The sequence below is a fragment of the Naegleria fowleri genome (genome assembly GCF_008403515.1).
Source record: "Naegleria fowleri strain ATCC 30894 chromosome Unknown tig66, whole genome shotgun sequence".
NCBI classification, from domain to species: Eukaryota; Heterolobosea; class Eutetramitea; order Acrasida; family Naegleriidae; genus Naegleria; species Naegleria fowleri.
The window spans coordinates 453,149-466,529 of NW_025407998.1; the positions used below are offsets into that span (position 1 = coordinate 453,149).

The 13,381-nt window shown below is 34.2% G+C and overlaps 6 protein-coding genes across 6 annotated transcripts; 5 read left to right on the forward strand and 1 right to left on the reverse strand.

Moving 5' to 3' along the window:
• Positions 1-140: 140 nt before the first annotated feature.
• Positions 141-905, forward strand: FDP41_009019 (uncharacterized protein; the record flags this gene model as incomplete). Its single annotated transcript, XM_044712934.1, has 1 exon — positions 141-905. The coding sequence occupies one exon, from the start codon at positions 141-143 to the stop codon at positions 903-905; it is 765 nt and encodes a 254-aa protein (XP_044557484.1).
• Positions 906-968: 63 nt separating this feature from the next.
• On the forward strand, positions 969-2,447 carry FDP41_009020 (uncharacterized protein; the record flags this gene model as incomplete). The annotated part of the gene is made up of 2 exons (XM_044712936.1): positions 969-1,780; positions 1,889-2,447. 2 exons carry the CDS (start codon positions 969-971, stop codon positions 2,445-2,447), a joined length of 1,371 nt encoding a protein of 456 aa, XP_044557485.1.
• Positions 2,448-2,680: 233 nt separating this feature from the next.
• On the forward strand, positions 2,681-5,134 carry FDP41_009021 (uncharacterized protein; the record flags this gene model as incomplete). The annotated part of the gene is made up of 1 exon (XM_044712937.1): positions 2,681-5,134. The coding sequence occupies one exon, from the start codon at positions 2,681-2,683 to the stop codon at positions 5,132-5,134; it is 2,454 nt and encodes an 817-aa protein (XP_044557486.1).
• A 280-nt stretch (positions 5,135-5,414) lies between these two features.
• On the forward strand, positions 5,415-7,082 carry FDP41_009022 (uncharacterized protein; the record flags this gene model as incomplete). Its single annotated transcript, XM_044712938.1, has 1 exon — positions 5,415-7,082. The coding sequence occupies one exon, from the start codon at positions 5,415-5,417 to the stop codon at positions 7,080-7,082; it is 1,668 nt and encodes a 555-aa protein (XP_044557487.1).
• A 1,864-nt stretch (positions 7,083-8,946) lies between these two features.
• On the forward strand, positions 8,947-10,632 carry FDP41_009023 (uncharacterized protein; the record flags this gene model as incomplete). Its single annotated transcript, XM_044712939.1, has 1 exon — positions 8,947-10,632. The coding sequence occupies one exon, from the start codon at positions 8,947-8,949 to the stop codon at positions 10,630-10,632; it is 1,686 nt and encodes a 561-aa protein (XP_044557488.1).
• Positions 10,633-11,095: 463 nt separating this feature from the next.
• FDP41_009024 (uncharacterized protein) lies at positions 11,096-13,195 on the reverse strand (the record flags this gene model as incomplete). Its single annotated transcript, XM_044712940.1, has 3 exons — positions 11,096-12,497; positions 12,891-13,050; positions 13,150-13,195. The coding sequence occupies 3 exons, from the start codon at positions 13,193-13,195 to the stop codon at positions 11,096-11,098; spliced, it is 1,608 nt and encodes a 535-aa protein (XP_044557489.1).
• Positions 13,196-13,381: the final 186 nt, after the last annotated feature.

The window sequence follows — 13,381 nt, forward strand, 5'->3', positions numbered from 1 at the left end:
ATATTAGAGCGGGGTCAAACGATCCAGTGATGAGATTCTGGTCTCTATTAAGTATTGACAGATTCATAATCGCGAGAGGGTTTTGTTCCAGACCCGCAGTATCGTCGTCTCCAGAGCTGAGAGACTGCTCTTGAAAAAAAATGTCTTCCAACCAACAAGAACAACAATTAGAAATTGAGGCTCTTCAATCCATCTATCCGACCGAACTTTCACTCCTTTCCGATACCCATTATAAAATTGAAATATTTCCATATACTGTTGAGTCGGAAACTGAAGTCAATAATGTAGGAATTACTTTGGAGGTTACTTATCATGATGATTACCCAAGCTCATCGATTCCTCATTTTGAAATTTATAATACGAGAGGAAATATTACGAATCGTACAATGAATGAATTGAAAGAATTACTCACAGAAACTGCGAATCAATTTATTGGTACATCTTGTGTTTTTACTCTTGCTAGTACTATTCAAGAATTTCTCGCAAAATATCAACAAGAACAACAATCAGCATCGTCATCCACGACAGCACCACCATCAGCCTCCTCATCAACAACCAATGATTCGTCTTTGGATAGGTTTACAATGGATTCCGAAGTTTTAGTTTCAAATATTGGACGAGGCACACCAGTCACTCCTGAAAACTTTAAAGAATGGCGTGATAAGTTTGTTCAAGAACAACAAAAAGTAATGGAAAAAGAAAGAGCAGAAAAAGCAAAACGATTTCCTGGAAGCAAGACTGGAAGACAAATATTTGAAGAGCGTCAACAATTATTGATTAGCAAGATCGGTGAAGAAGCTGCACAGCAATATGTGGATGAAGATGAAATTGATGAAGATTTATTCTTGAATGAAGAAGAAGAAGAAGAGAATATTGAACATGACGAAGATGATGAACAAGCATAAAGAATGGTTTTTTCATTGTAAACATGGGCTCAGAGACTTCGATGTGTTTGATTTGAAAAAAAAATGTTGAAACAACAATCAACTCTCTTCAACCTTGCACGAGGAAATTTGAAATGCCTCAAACAATCCTCCTCCTCCTCATCATCAACATCACTCCAATTTTTGAAATCAGCCAATCTTCCATCAGGTCAACAACGCTTTCTCTCCACTTCCAATCAAGAACTCATCACTCATTCTGAACAATTCAATCTCACTCCCGAACAATTGGAATTCCAACAACTCGCCAAAGAATTTACCAACAAACATTTTCAAGCTCATATCGTTTCGGAATGGGATCGTAATAAAACATTTCCAGTGGAGACTTTGAGAGAAGCAGCACAATTAGGCTTTGGTGGTATTTATGTCTCAACCGATTATGGTGGTACTGGTCTTTCTCGATTGGATGCATCAATTATTTTCGAACAATTAGCCAAGGGTGATGTCTCTACGACCGCCTATCTCACCATTCATAACATGTGTTGTTGGATGATTGATCAATATGGTACTCCACAACAAAAAGAGCGTTATTTACCTGCTTTGTGTAGTATGGAACAGTTTGCATCGTATTGCTTGACTGAGCCTAATAGTGGAAGTGATGCTGCATCATTGAGAACAAGAGCAGTGCAAAGTGAGGATGGAGAGAGTTTTGTGTTGAATGGAGAGAAGGCTTTTATTAGTGGTGGTGGAAGTAGTGATGTCTATTTGGTGATGGCGCGAGTAGTTTCTTCGGAGAATCAACAATCATCATCCTCCGATGCAAGCAACATTACCTGTTTCATTATTGAAAAGAATACACCTGGATTATCATTTGGTAAGAATGAAGTGAAATTGGGATGGTAAGTGTTGTTGTTGTTGTTGGTATACGAGTAGTACATGAATCATTTACCATCATTGTCATGATTTTTAATTGGTCATGATTACTCTCAATATTTTAATGTCAACAGGAACACACAACCCACTCGTGCTGTCATTATGGACAATGTCCGATTGAAAAAAGAAAACATTTTAGGTGAAATTGGACAAGGTTTCAAAATTGCCATGCAAGGTCTCGATGGAGGTCGAATTAATATTGCAACCTGTAGTGTGGGTGGTGCTCAACAATGTATGAACATGGCAGGTGAATATTTACACACTAGAAAACAATTTGGAAAGACTCTCTCTCAATTCCAACATTTACAATTTAAATTAGCAGATATGGCTACTCGAGTTCATGCTTCTCGATTAATGGTGAGAGCAGCAGCTGCTCAATTAGATATGGAGAAATCATCACATTCCACTACTTTTTGTGCAATGGCTAAAAGATTTGCAACAGATGAATGTTTTGATGTGGTCAATGATGCTCTTCAAATGTTTGGAGGATATGGATATTTAAATGAATATGGTATTGAGAGATATTTGAGAGATTTACGTGTGCATTGCATTTTGGAAGGAACTAATGAAGTGATGAGATTAATTACCTCACGTTATTATTTGAGTTTATATAAGGATGGTTCACAACAATGAACAATATTCTTTGAGATTATTTGAATTTATATAATGATGGTTCACACAGCAATAGACCAATTGTTTAAGAGATTCTAGTTCAGTGATTTATTCAGATCATTTTGTTATTATTGTTTCATATCAAAGTAATATTATTAGTAATATTATTAAATATGCATTCAGGACCTTCTTTTGGCTTCCATCAATTTCAAGAATTGAAAAAAATTGAAACCAACTTTTTTGAAAGGCTTTTCATGTCGTCGGAAAAAAGGTCTCCCAGTAGTCCCGAATTGAGACTCGGACGATTGAATGGTGATGGTCATCATCCACCAAGCCCTCCAATTTTAATTCAAAGTGATGACAATCAATCAAGTACGAGTGGTAGGAGTTGTAGTAGTACTAGTGATGATGATGATGAACAATTCATATCATCCATTCATCATGATGATACAACACGTGAGGATCCACCTTCTCCGATTTTAGGAATTTCCAACAGAAATTATACAATTCGCAATTCAAACCATCATCACAAATTGAAAACATCAACTCCATCGGAAGTAACAAATCATTTACATGACTCTTCACAGCAACTGACATTAACCAATCACATCATTTACAATACCAATCTCATTCAAAACAAATGGAGTAAATTAATGACTCCCTTCGATATTCAACTCACTCAACATTTTGATATGAAACGATCATTCATATCCAATGCAAACAAATTGCATGACCATCAAAAGAATTTTAAAATTGATCATGGATCAAAGAGGAATGAAAGTGAAGATGATGAATCATCATCATTGGCAGATAGTCCCTCTAAATATCTTGAACAAATTCAATTCTCACAAATACCAGCTTCATTAATGATACCATCGAATAGAAGTGATAAAAATAGTAGTCATAGTAATAGTAGTTCTGGAACTAGTCATGGTAATAGTAGTATTCACAAAGTCATCTCTAAGAAACCTAATTCATCATCATCATCACTACTACCTTATGAAAAGAACAAGTCACACAATCTTGACCTAATGTCAAATTCTAAAAAGAATTCCTCCACTCTCATTTCAAAAGATTTCTCATTTCAAACACCACCACCATCTCTATCACAATATCATGCATCATCTTCTCCACCTTGCTCTCTTTCTACTAATCATTCCACTCCAAGTAATAGCAGTACTTGTTCTCACAATGAAATGTTAAACACTTCTTTATTAGGAGATGATTTATTATTAGATGATATTAAAATCTATGAAGAATCATCCAAACTTGAACAATATTCTCCAAGTAATAATAGTAGCAATAACAGTAGTGCCATGACATCATCATCCCATCCCTTCAATAGTAGTAGTAGTACTAATACAACAACTACTACTATTACCACCAATAGTCATAATAATACATCCACCACCACTGGTGTTGTTGTTCTCAAACCACCACCACCACCACCACCACCACCACCACACTCTGACAGTGCTAGCAAAAAGAAGAAGAAGAAGAAATCATCACCCAATACAACCAATGCAACCACTGCAACCACTGCAACATTGGCACCCAAACAAGTGGTGAAAATACGAAATAATGCCGAACGAAAAGAATTTGAACGATCAAAAAACAAATTTGAAAATTGGTTAAAATTTTCATCACCTGATAAGATAAATGTTGTTAATTATGAGAAGAGAACAACACTTCGAGAAGGGCATTCCAGTGATATCAAAAATGAAACAACTACTACTCACTCTTCATCATCACAAGAATCACCCAATGATAAAAAGAGAAAAAAGACAACAACAACAACTTTGATTCTTAAAAGAAAGAAACCCAATAGTATCAAGACAGATTTAGAGAAAACATTGGACCATTCCACAACATCATCCAATAATAATGATACAAATAATAATAATAATAACAATGATAATAATCAAAATAGTGATCCTACTAATAACAATGATACTCATAATAGTGATCCTAACAATGCTACTAATTATGGTGATCCTAACAATAATAGATCATCATTCTATGAATTGTACTTTTCATCAGCTGCTGATGGTCTATGTTTCACATTGGGTGAAGAATGTAAAAGTTGTCATGAATGGTTAGAAAAACATCATATTGAATCAAATACGAACGAATATTCTGGTTACATGACATGCATTCATTGTCAATCCAACAAATTTAAACCATCTTTAACGATACAAGATGATTCTACTAATACAATCATTCGAATTGTTTCCTTTGTACCAAAAAACAAATTATTGGAATTGTTAAACAAGATTCAACATGTGAATTCACAAATACTCTATGAAAATCATGAAGAATTATTTTGGAATGTACTTTATCATTATGGAAGTATTAAGGAATGTTTGGATGAATTGCAAAATTCTCAATTCAAAACTAACCTTGTTGGTCACAATAACAACAACACTCTTATGATGATGAACAATATTGGTCCTAATGAAAATATGAATCATTTGAATCATCATCATACGATTACTACATCAAAAGCCAATAATGAAAATACTTTCACTCGTAACAAGACTGATCACACTACCACCACCACCACCACTACTAATACCACCACTATTGTCTCTACTACTACCACAAAAAGTATAAAAAAAGAAAAATCCAAGAAAAAAGAAACGACACAAACCAAGAAAAATACCAAAAAACAACTTTCACAAAAAAGTCTATTTGATTTTATGAAATAATGGATGCGATGGGATGCGAGATGATGTTTCTTTTTGAACGGCACTGCTCCTCGAGGAGTATGCATACACAAAGAGATCCTTCGTGTGCCTTGGTGTTGTTGGTGTTGTTGGTCAACAACAAACAAACAAACCACTACTACTAAACCACTACTACTAAACCACTACTACTAAACCACTACTACTAAACCACTACGACTAACCGCCACTTTCATCCTTTTTGTTTTCATTCACACTCTCACACATCTCGGGTAGGTTATCTTTTGCGATATTCCCTTAAAAAATGGACATTCGAACCACAGCCACCACTCTCCATCCAGCCGATGAAGATCAAATCCTCATTGGTAGTAGTAGTACTAGTATTGGTGCTGCCGTTGAAGGTATTCAAAAGACAATTGAATCAACAGCAAGTGTGATTGGAGAAGAAATTAGTGGTAGTGAATTTGAAACGAGTCATGCTCAGCAAGAGTACTACCTCATGAGTGAAGATCTTCAAGAGGAAATAACAACAACACCTAAAAGTACTAGTAGTAGCAGTACTATTGTTGGAGGTGCTGGTGCTGATAAGAAGAAGAAGGAATTTGATTCTGACTTTACCCCATTCAAACCCATTCATTCGTTGAGATTCTTTGGTACCATTCTTCTCACTTACTATCTTTGGATTGTCACCATTTTTCATCATGGTCAATTCATTTATCCTCATTCACTCTCAACCATCTATCCATTTGTAAAGGACCAATTGTTAAAACCCATTCTCATGTATGCTCTTCCTAGTGATTACACTTGTATATGGATGTATTCATTAATGATGTTATGGTGTGGATTGCAGACCATTCTTGCCACCACTTGTTCACCTTCCTATCACATGTATCATTCCTTTGTGATGAATATATTTATGGTTTTCATGTTGAGTGTGACTCATCTATTACCATTAGTGGAATGGTATGAACATTTCATTGCATTGTTTACTTGTTCATTGGTAGGAGGATGGATCCTTACACTTTTATCAAAGACGAGTGGTACAATGACTACCACCATGATGACCAATTCGAACACTACTCTTCCCACAAGCACTACTACTACTACTACTACTAGTATTACCTCTCGAATTTCACTTCCATCCATTGATATGGGTTACAATTTATGGTTCATTCTCTCATTGAGTGTGTTGGCTAAACAATTTGAATTGTATGAATATATCTCCTATACTGTAGCATGTCAATGGATTGCCACATTCCTTATTTGTAATTACATGATTCAACTCTATATGAATAGTAGTGTCATGGGTGCCTATGATGGTGAAAATGATTGGATGGATGTCTTGGATAAGAGTGTGGTATTACCATTCTTTAATACGATACCATTGATTTATCAAATGCATCAAGGAGGAGGAGGACAGGACTTGTCAACTCATTCTACTACTACTACTATTCCAACAACAACTACTACTTTTGGTATTCTTGGAGGTAGTAGTGATGGTGGTCAAGTATTCCCTCTTCTACCCATTACTCTCTTCTTGTTAGGTTACTATATTTGGAGTATTTCCAATACTCAATACATGTATTTCAAACAAGAGTATTACTTTCATGGAACAGAACAGAATCGTCCCATTTCATCCTTCCCATACTTTTTATTGAGCAAGACTCTCACTCCTCGTGTAGTGAGTTCTCGAGATGGTTCTTATATTTTAGCAGATAGTGGATGGTTATTGTGTCGAAATATTGATTTGAGTGGTGAATTGTTGATGGTATGGTCACTCTTTTTATTGAATGTGTGGTATGGAGGAAGTGGAACTTGTTTATTCATTCCACTCTTGTATGCCATGATGAATACATTGGATATTATTACGACAGAGAGAAATAGACATTTGTACTATTCGAGACAATATGCACAAGATTGGACACGATATTGTATTATGGTTCCCTACAGTTTGGTACCCTTTGTGTATTGAAGAGTTGAGTGAGTGATCATGATGATTGGATTCAATCATGTCGTTATAATTTCTGAAGATCAATTATTATTCATGGACACTCATTCAAGAATATTTTCTTCAGAATATTATAAGATCATGGATTGAAATGTGAAGACCAAGTTGTGTTTATTTGTGTTAAATGGTCATCTTTCACAATAAATGGAGCACCAAACTGCACGAAAGCATGAATGGATTTGCTTGGTTTTATTTTCATCAATTGATTCACCTTTTCCTTCAATTTTTTTGTTGCATTTTCTAGAACATCACTGCTGCATCTTCTTTCACAATCTTTTATTCACCCTCTTTAAATGGTAGTTCAAGTCATACATTCATGGACATATGCAAGAAAGACTTTAGTTAACTCTTTCAACAGTTTTTTTATTCTCCCAACGTTGCATTGAATGAACTACTTTTAGAAACCATTTTAAAAAGAAGAATCAGAATTTTCTTTAATAGGACCATCCTTAATAACTTTAAAACATTCATGTTTAAAATACACTTCTAAAACATTGCAAATAGAGTGTTGAAGTGATTCTTTAGAAAAAAGGTTATCATTTTAAATAAATCTTTTGTCAATAATATTTCTTAATACATGTTCCAAAGTTTTTTAAGATGGATGATTGAAAAGCATTGTAATGTCAAATTGATCAAGGTTTGAAGTTTTTTCAAGTTCAAAAAAATACTCTTTTTGTATGACTTCATTTGGGATGGTTAGAGTATTAGAAACATCTTCTCTCAACAAAGTAAGCATACCATGATAATACAAAAAGGACACAATATTAATATCCCATACTTGTCTTTGATGATTGTTAATGGGTTCATAATACCAGAACAATATAATTATTCAATTGTACAACATTCGTGGCTGTTAGTTGTTGAAGGATAGGAATGGAAAGTGTACTCGAGTTCTTGATCGTTACAAAAACTTTTTCACAAATTTTTCTACTCATGTCATCGGTCATAGAATCGTGAGGTATATCTTTGCCTTCAATGACATTTGAAAGACATGATCTTGCATCATCTTTTTTAGAAAATACATTGAAAGAGTAGGATTGAAAAGAGGTTGATCAGCAAGAGAAATTGGAATGACACCAACAATCAAAATTGGAAAGGATTCAAGTACTGCACCAGAAGATTTTTTTGAGATGTTCAAGGAATGAGAGAATGGGTGAAGAGATTGAATCTCCACGACTTCTTCCTTTCACAATGGTTTTGTACTTTTCAGGATTTTCAAATGCTATTTTTGCATAATGATCATAGTCATCAACAAGTACCATAAGCTTCTTCTTTTTTTCTTTCAAGACTATAAACATCAAATTGTCGAATGAGAGAGAAGCACAAGTTGGGTGACACTTGTCCTCCCAGATGGAATAATTGTGAACCTCTTCTTTCCAACAAAGGTATGAAATGAGATTTATCGACATAGAATTGTTTGTTTCTTCGAATCGCGATGCAAAATCTGTCTCTCCATATGGAAAATAAGGAATTACCTCCTCTGTTTGGTTTAAAAAGGTGGTTGAAAAATTTCTAACCGACGATGTGTTCATGTTGAGTGGAATCCCACAAGAATAAGAAGGACAGGGGTCATCATCAATTGAATGAAGAGTAGAGAAAATGTTTGAATTCATACCATGATGATGATAATGTAAATACCAAAGAGCTCTTAGAGAATCGACCACCACCACCACCACCACCACCACCCTTAAAAACTTGATAACCCCTTCCGTCATTAGGTTCCGAAATGTGTGGTTGAGAGCGAAGAAGCTTCTTCCTCCGAAATGACGGACTACCAAATCATTGGATTGGCGCTCGATTTTTTTTGAACCTTGTCCTCGAAAAAATAATGTTTCATTCCTCCAAGAATGATGAAGGAAGAAGAGGCAGTTTGAACAACAAGAACAACATCACACTTGAACCACCACCACCACCACCACCACCACCACCACTCGAATCATCGGAACACTCTCCATTATTATTGTCCATGAAGAATGATCACAATAATGAACAACACGGTCAACAACAACCTAAACAACAACAATTTGAACAACAACCTTCCAACACGACACAAAAATTCCTCTTTTATTTCACATCCCTCTTGCTGTTGACCTGTTTCATTATCTTTGATGTTCTCTCAACTTTATATTTTAAAAAATCATTGAATGTATTGTATCAATATCCTTTCCTTGCCTCTGAATTGAATTATGTCTTGACTTGCGGATTGTTTTTTATTGGACATTTGATCTATTCTGAAATTTATTATCCCTTCAAAGTTCAATTGAATTCAAGAGAGAATTCTCATCATCACTCTGATCACTTCATTTCTATGATTGTCAATGATAGTAGCAATTCCATCCATCCAATGAAGAATACTATTACTACTAATACTACTCCAACTACTAATACTACTATTATTGAAACGACAACAACAACAACTCTTAATACCACCATGATCACCACCACTCCTATGAATACAACTCCTTCTCCTCCTTCTCCTCCGATGAATCACAACACTCGTCATCACAGCACTCTCTATTCCATTCATTACTTGAACATTTCAATTTGTAATATTTTTGAAACTTTATTTCAAATTATTGGTTCAAATGGAATGGGAAAGAATAGTGGAACATTAATGGTATTATTAGCACAAATGAATATACCATTATCAGTACTATGTACATTGTTTATATTTAAAGTGAAATACAATGCATTACAATGGTGTGGAGTTGTATGTATTTTATTAGGAATATTTATTGTAGTAATATTACCTTATTTAGTAGTATTGGCGAGAGATGAAGTACAACAAGAACAACAACAACACTCATCCACACGACCCTCTCTCATCTATGCTGGTATTTTTGTATTGAGTTGTTTCTTTACTGTTGGACAGAGAATGTATGAAATGTATCTTTTAAAAAGGACCAACAAACGAAATAATTATTTCATGAATAATACTCATGAACAAAACAAAAGAAATACTATTTCACAAAATGTGAATGATACTCATGAAAAAAGAAAAAGAAATACTATTTCACGAAATACATGCAAGGATCCTTCCATAAATGTTCCACTCAATGTCTATACACTTGGATTCTATGAAAGAATTTATGAATTAATTTTAAATACCATTCTCATGTTTCCTCTCTATTATTTCTTTATTAATCAATACGATTCATTTAATTCATTTATTCATGATATGAATATAGCGTTTAATAATGTTTTATTTGGAGAAAGACAAGGTTGGATTACCATTGTTATTTTCAATATTAATAGTTATATTTGGTTGCAATTGAGATTATTGTGTGTGAAATATATCAATGCTGATATTACTTTCTTTGCCAATGCATTTGCATTTCCATTTTGTACACTGGTGTTTGCATTACCATTTATGAAATTTATCATTCCTGAACAATCACCAATAACACCCTATCATATAGTGAGTATTGTTGTTTTATTTATTGGATTGGTATTATATGGAATTGGAGAACGAAGATCAAATAAAGATGGTCTTCGAGGGAAGACTTCATTGTGATATATATTCTTTTAAAAATATCATCCATATGGATGAGGTTATGAGAATGTATTATTACTGTTTCATTTTGATGCTTGAAATTTGTTTCTGTAATTCCGACTTGCGTTGTTCGAGTTCTCTCAGCTTCATTTGAAGCATATTGATTTCTTGCTCACATCGACAACACTCCTCTTGCAGTTCCATATTTTCAAATCTCAAGCGATGTTGCTGAGAATCTAATGTTTGAATTTCAAAGCGTAATTGCTCGAGTTGATGTTGTTGTTCCATGACGACGACGATGATGATGATGTGTGAGAGGATGAGAGGATCAATGTTGATTTTTTTTTGATGGTCGTCAATGTTTGTGGTTTGACATTTTTAAAAATGGGAAGAAGGAACTTTATTCACAACAACAACACTTTGATCTAACAAAAACACTCTTGTCAACATGTGATTGAACAAATAAATTCACCAACAAACACATTCATTTCAAATGCTTCTTTTCATTACTTTTCAAATATTTAAACAATGCTGTATGGATCCAATCACTTGGTTTGTAAAATGATGATTTTCTTGCCTCCTCAACACTTTGTTTCTTGTGTAAAACAAGTAAATCCCTAGTTTGTGAATCAATCAATGCATGAAGAGTATTCACTGGATCTTCAGCAAATTTCTTCATAAATTTCATCTTTTCAGATCTTTGTTTAATGTCTTGAATGACATTTTGAATATTCTTATTAATATTTTCAATTTCTTCATTGGGTTCATCATTCAAAATCTTTTCAATAGATGAATTAGTTTTAGCTTGATGTGGAGTATTCACTTGAACAGGAACATCTTTTTTAGAATTACCTTGAAAGACTTGTTGTTGTTGTTGAGGTGTCATTAATTCTGAATCACTAGTAGGTGAACATGAAATTGGATGAATAATTTCAGTTACTGTAGAGTTAATAGGAATAGTGAGAAGAGATTTCACTTTTTTGAGAATTTCTGTATAGGAGATGATGTGTGGTGTGGTATTCATGGTATTGTTGGTATTCATGGTATTCATGGTATTCATGTTGGTGGTATTCATGGTATTGATGGTGGTGGTATTCATGTTGGTACTATTATTATTATTCATGGTGGTAGTTTCATGTAATGTCATCATGTGACTCAATAATTCATCACATCGAATCAATGACTTGTCTTCACTATCATACAAACGATTCTTTGTAATATATTCCCAAATCATGGATAGAATTTGATTCAATGTAAAAGTTTCTTCTTGTAATGAATTATTAGAACCACCACTCTGACTCTCCAATTTCAAACTTCGACTATATTCTTCCGTTGTTCGAATCAATCTCTTCAAATAGACATTATTAATCTCATAGAGAGGTGGATCTTGTTTGAAATGAAATAATAATTTCAATGGATAGACATGTTGAGGATATAATTCATATAATTTAGAGAGATTCACTCTTCGACTAAATGTAAATCCATCCTTCAATGGTTGTGAAGGTAATGAATTCCATTCAATAAAATCTTCACCACCTGAAAATACATTTCTATCTAATTCAATAATCATTGATTTCAAGAAGTGAGTAAATTTGTATTGTTCAATGGTTGCTGAATTAGAAAGTGTTCTGACAATACCACCTTGAATTCCAAATCTCCATTCTTCTTCTGTTTTTGAGATTGGTTTTCTTTGATGTGTGACATAGATTCTCAATGTTTCACTTGATGTTTCATTGTTTAATAATAATTGACGCATATGTTGTTTCTTTTCAGAGAGTAATACATCCAATCGATGTTCATAATTTAAAAGAATGGAATAAATTTCACTCTCAGAGATGGTATCTTTGACTTTTTCAGGTAATTGAATGTAATCAATTTTTGATTTTCTGTGTTGTCATGTTGGTGGTATTAATAGTATTCATGTGGTTGTTGTCAAGGTTGGTGGTGGTGATGATGTTGGTATTAATAGTATTCGTGTGGTTGTTGGTATTAAATGGTATTCATGTTGTTGTTATTGTGGTTGTATTCGTGATTAGTGGTTATTGTTGTAATGTTTGATAGTGTTGTTTGAAGACAATGTTGTTAGAATGACAAAGTCATGGATGGTGATCGTATTGTTTGCAGGAGACAACACATGTGGTCGTGTCGTTGGTTGCAAGAGAAGATATTCATGATGAAAAAAGGAATAAATCAACAACAACAACAATATAACGATTGTCCCATTCATGGTTATTAGTTGATGAAATGTAAATCACAAAATAATTACTTGAGAAACATACTTTTGTTGTTGGAGGTAAGGATTGTTAGCTGCCATCATCATTGATTGCTGTTGTGTGGATGATAATAATGGGTTGGTGGTGTAGGATGATGATGGTTGTTGTTGTTGTTGGGAAAGGAATGTACCCAAGGTTCGTTTGTTACTATTTTGAGCATCGTTCACTGTAAAGTCGATTCGGAAATCATCGTGTTGTTGTTGGCGATGAGGGTTTGGTCAAAATAGATTCAAGAATTGTCATGTTGCTCGCTAGTGATACCTACCTGCACCGGCAGCAGCAGCAGAGGGATTAAAGAAGGGTTGCTGCATTTTTTTCTCTCGAGACGAGCGCAAAAAAATGACTCAACACCCTCCAGACAGCAAGGAGCACCTCCTTGAAAGAGTGAAAGAGCTGGAATTAGCTTTACAAAAGGTTATGACATTTATCAATGACCTCCAATCTCTTTCACCTACAAATTGTTCCGTTCTGGGACAAATTTGTAGCACTTCATCTTA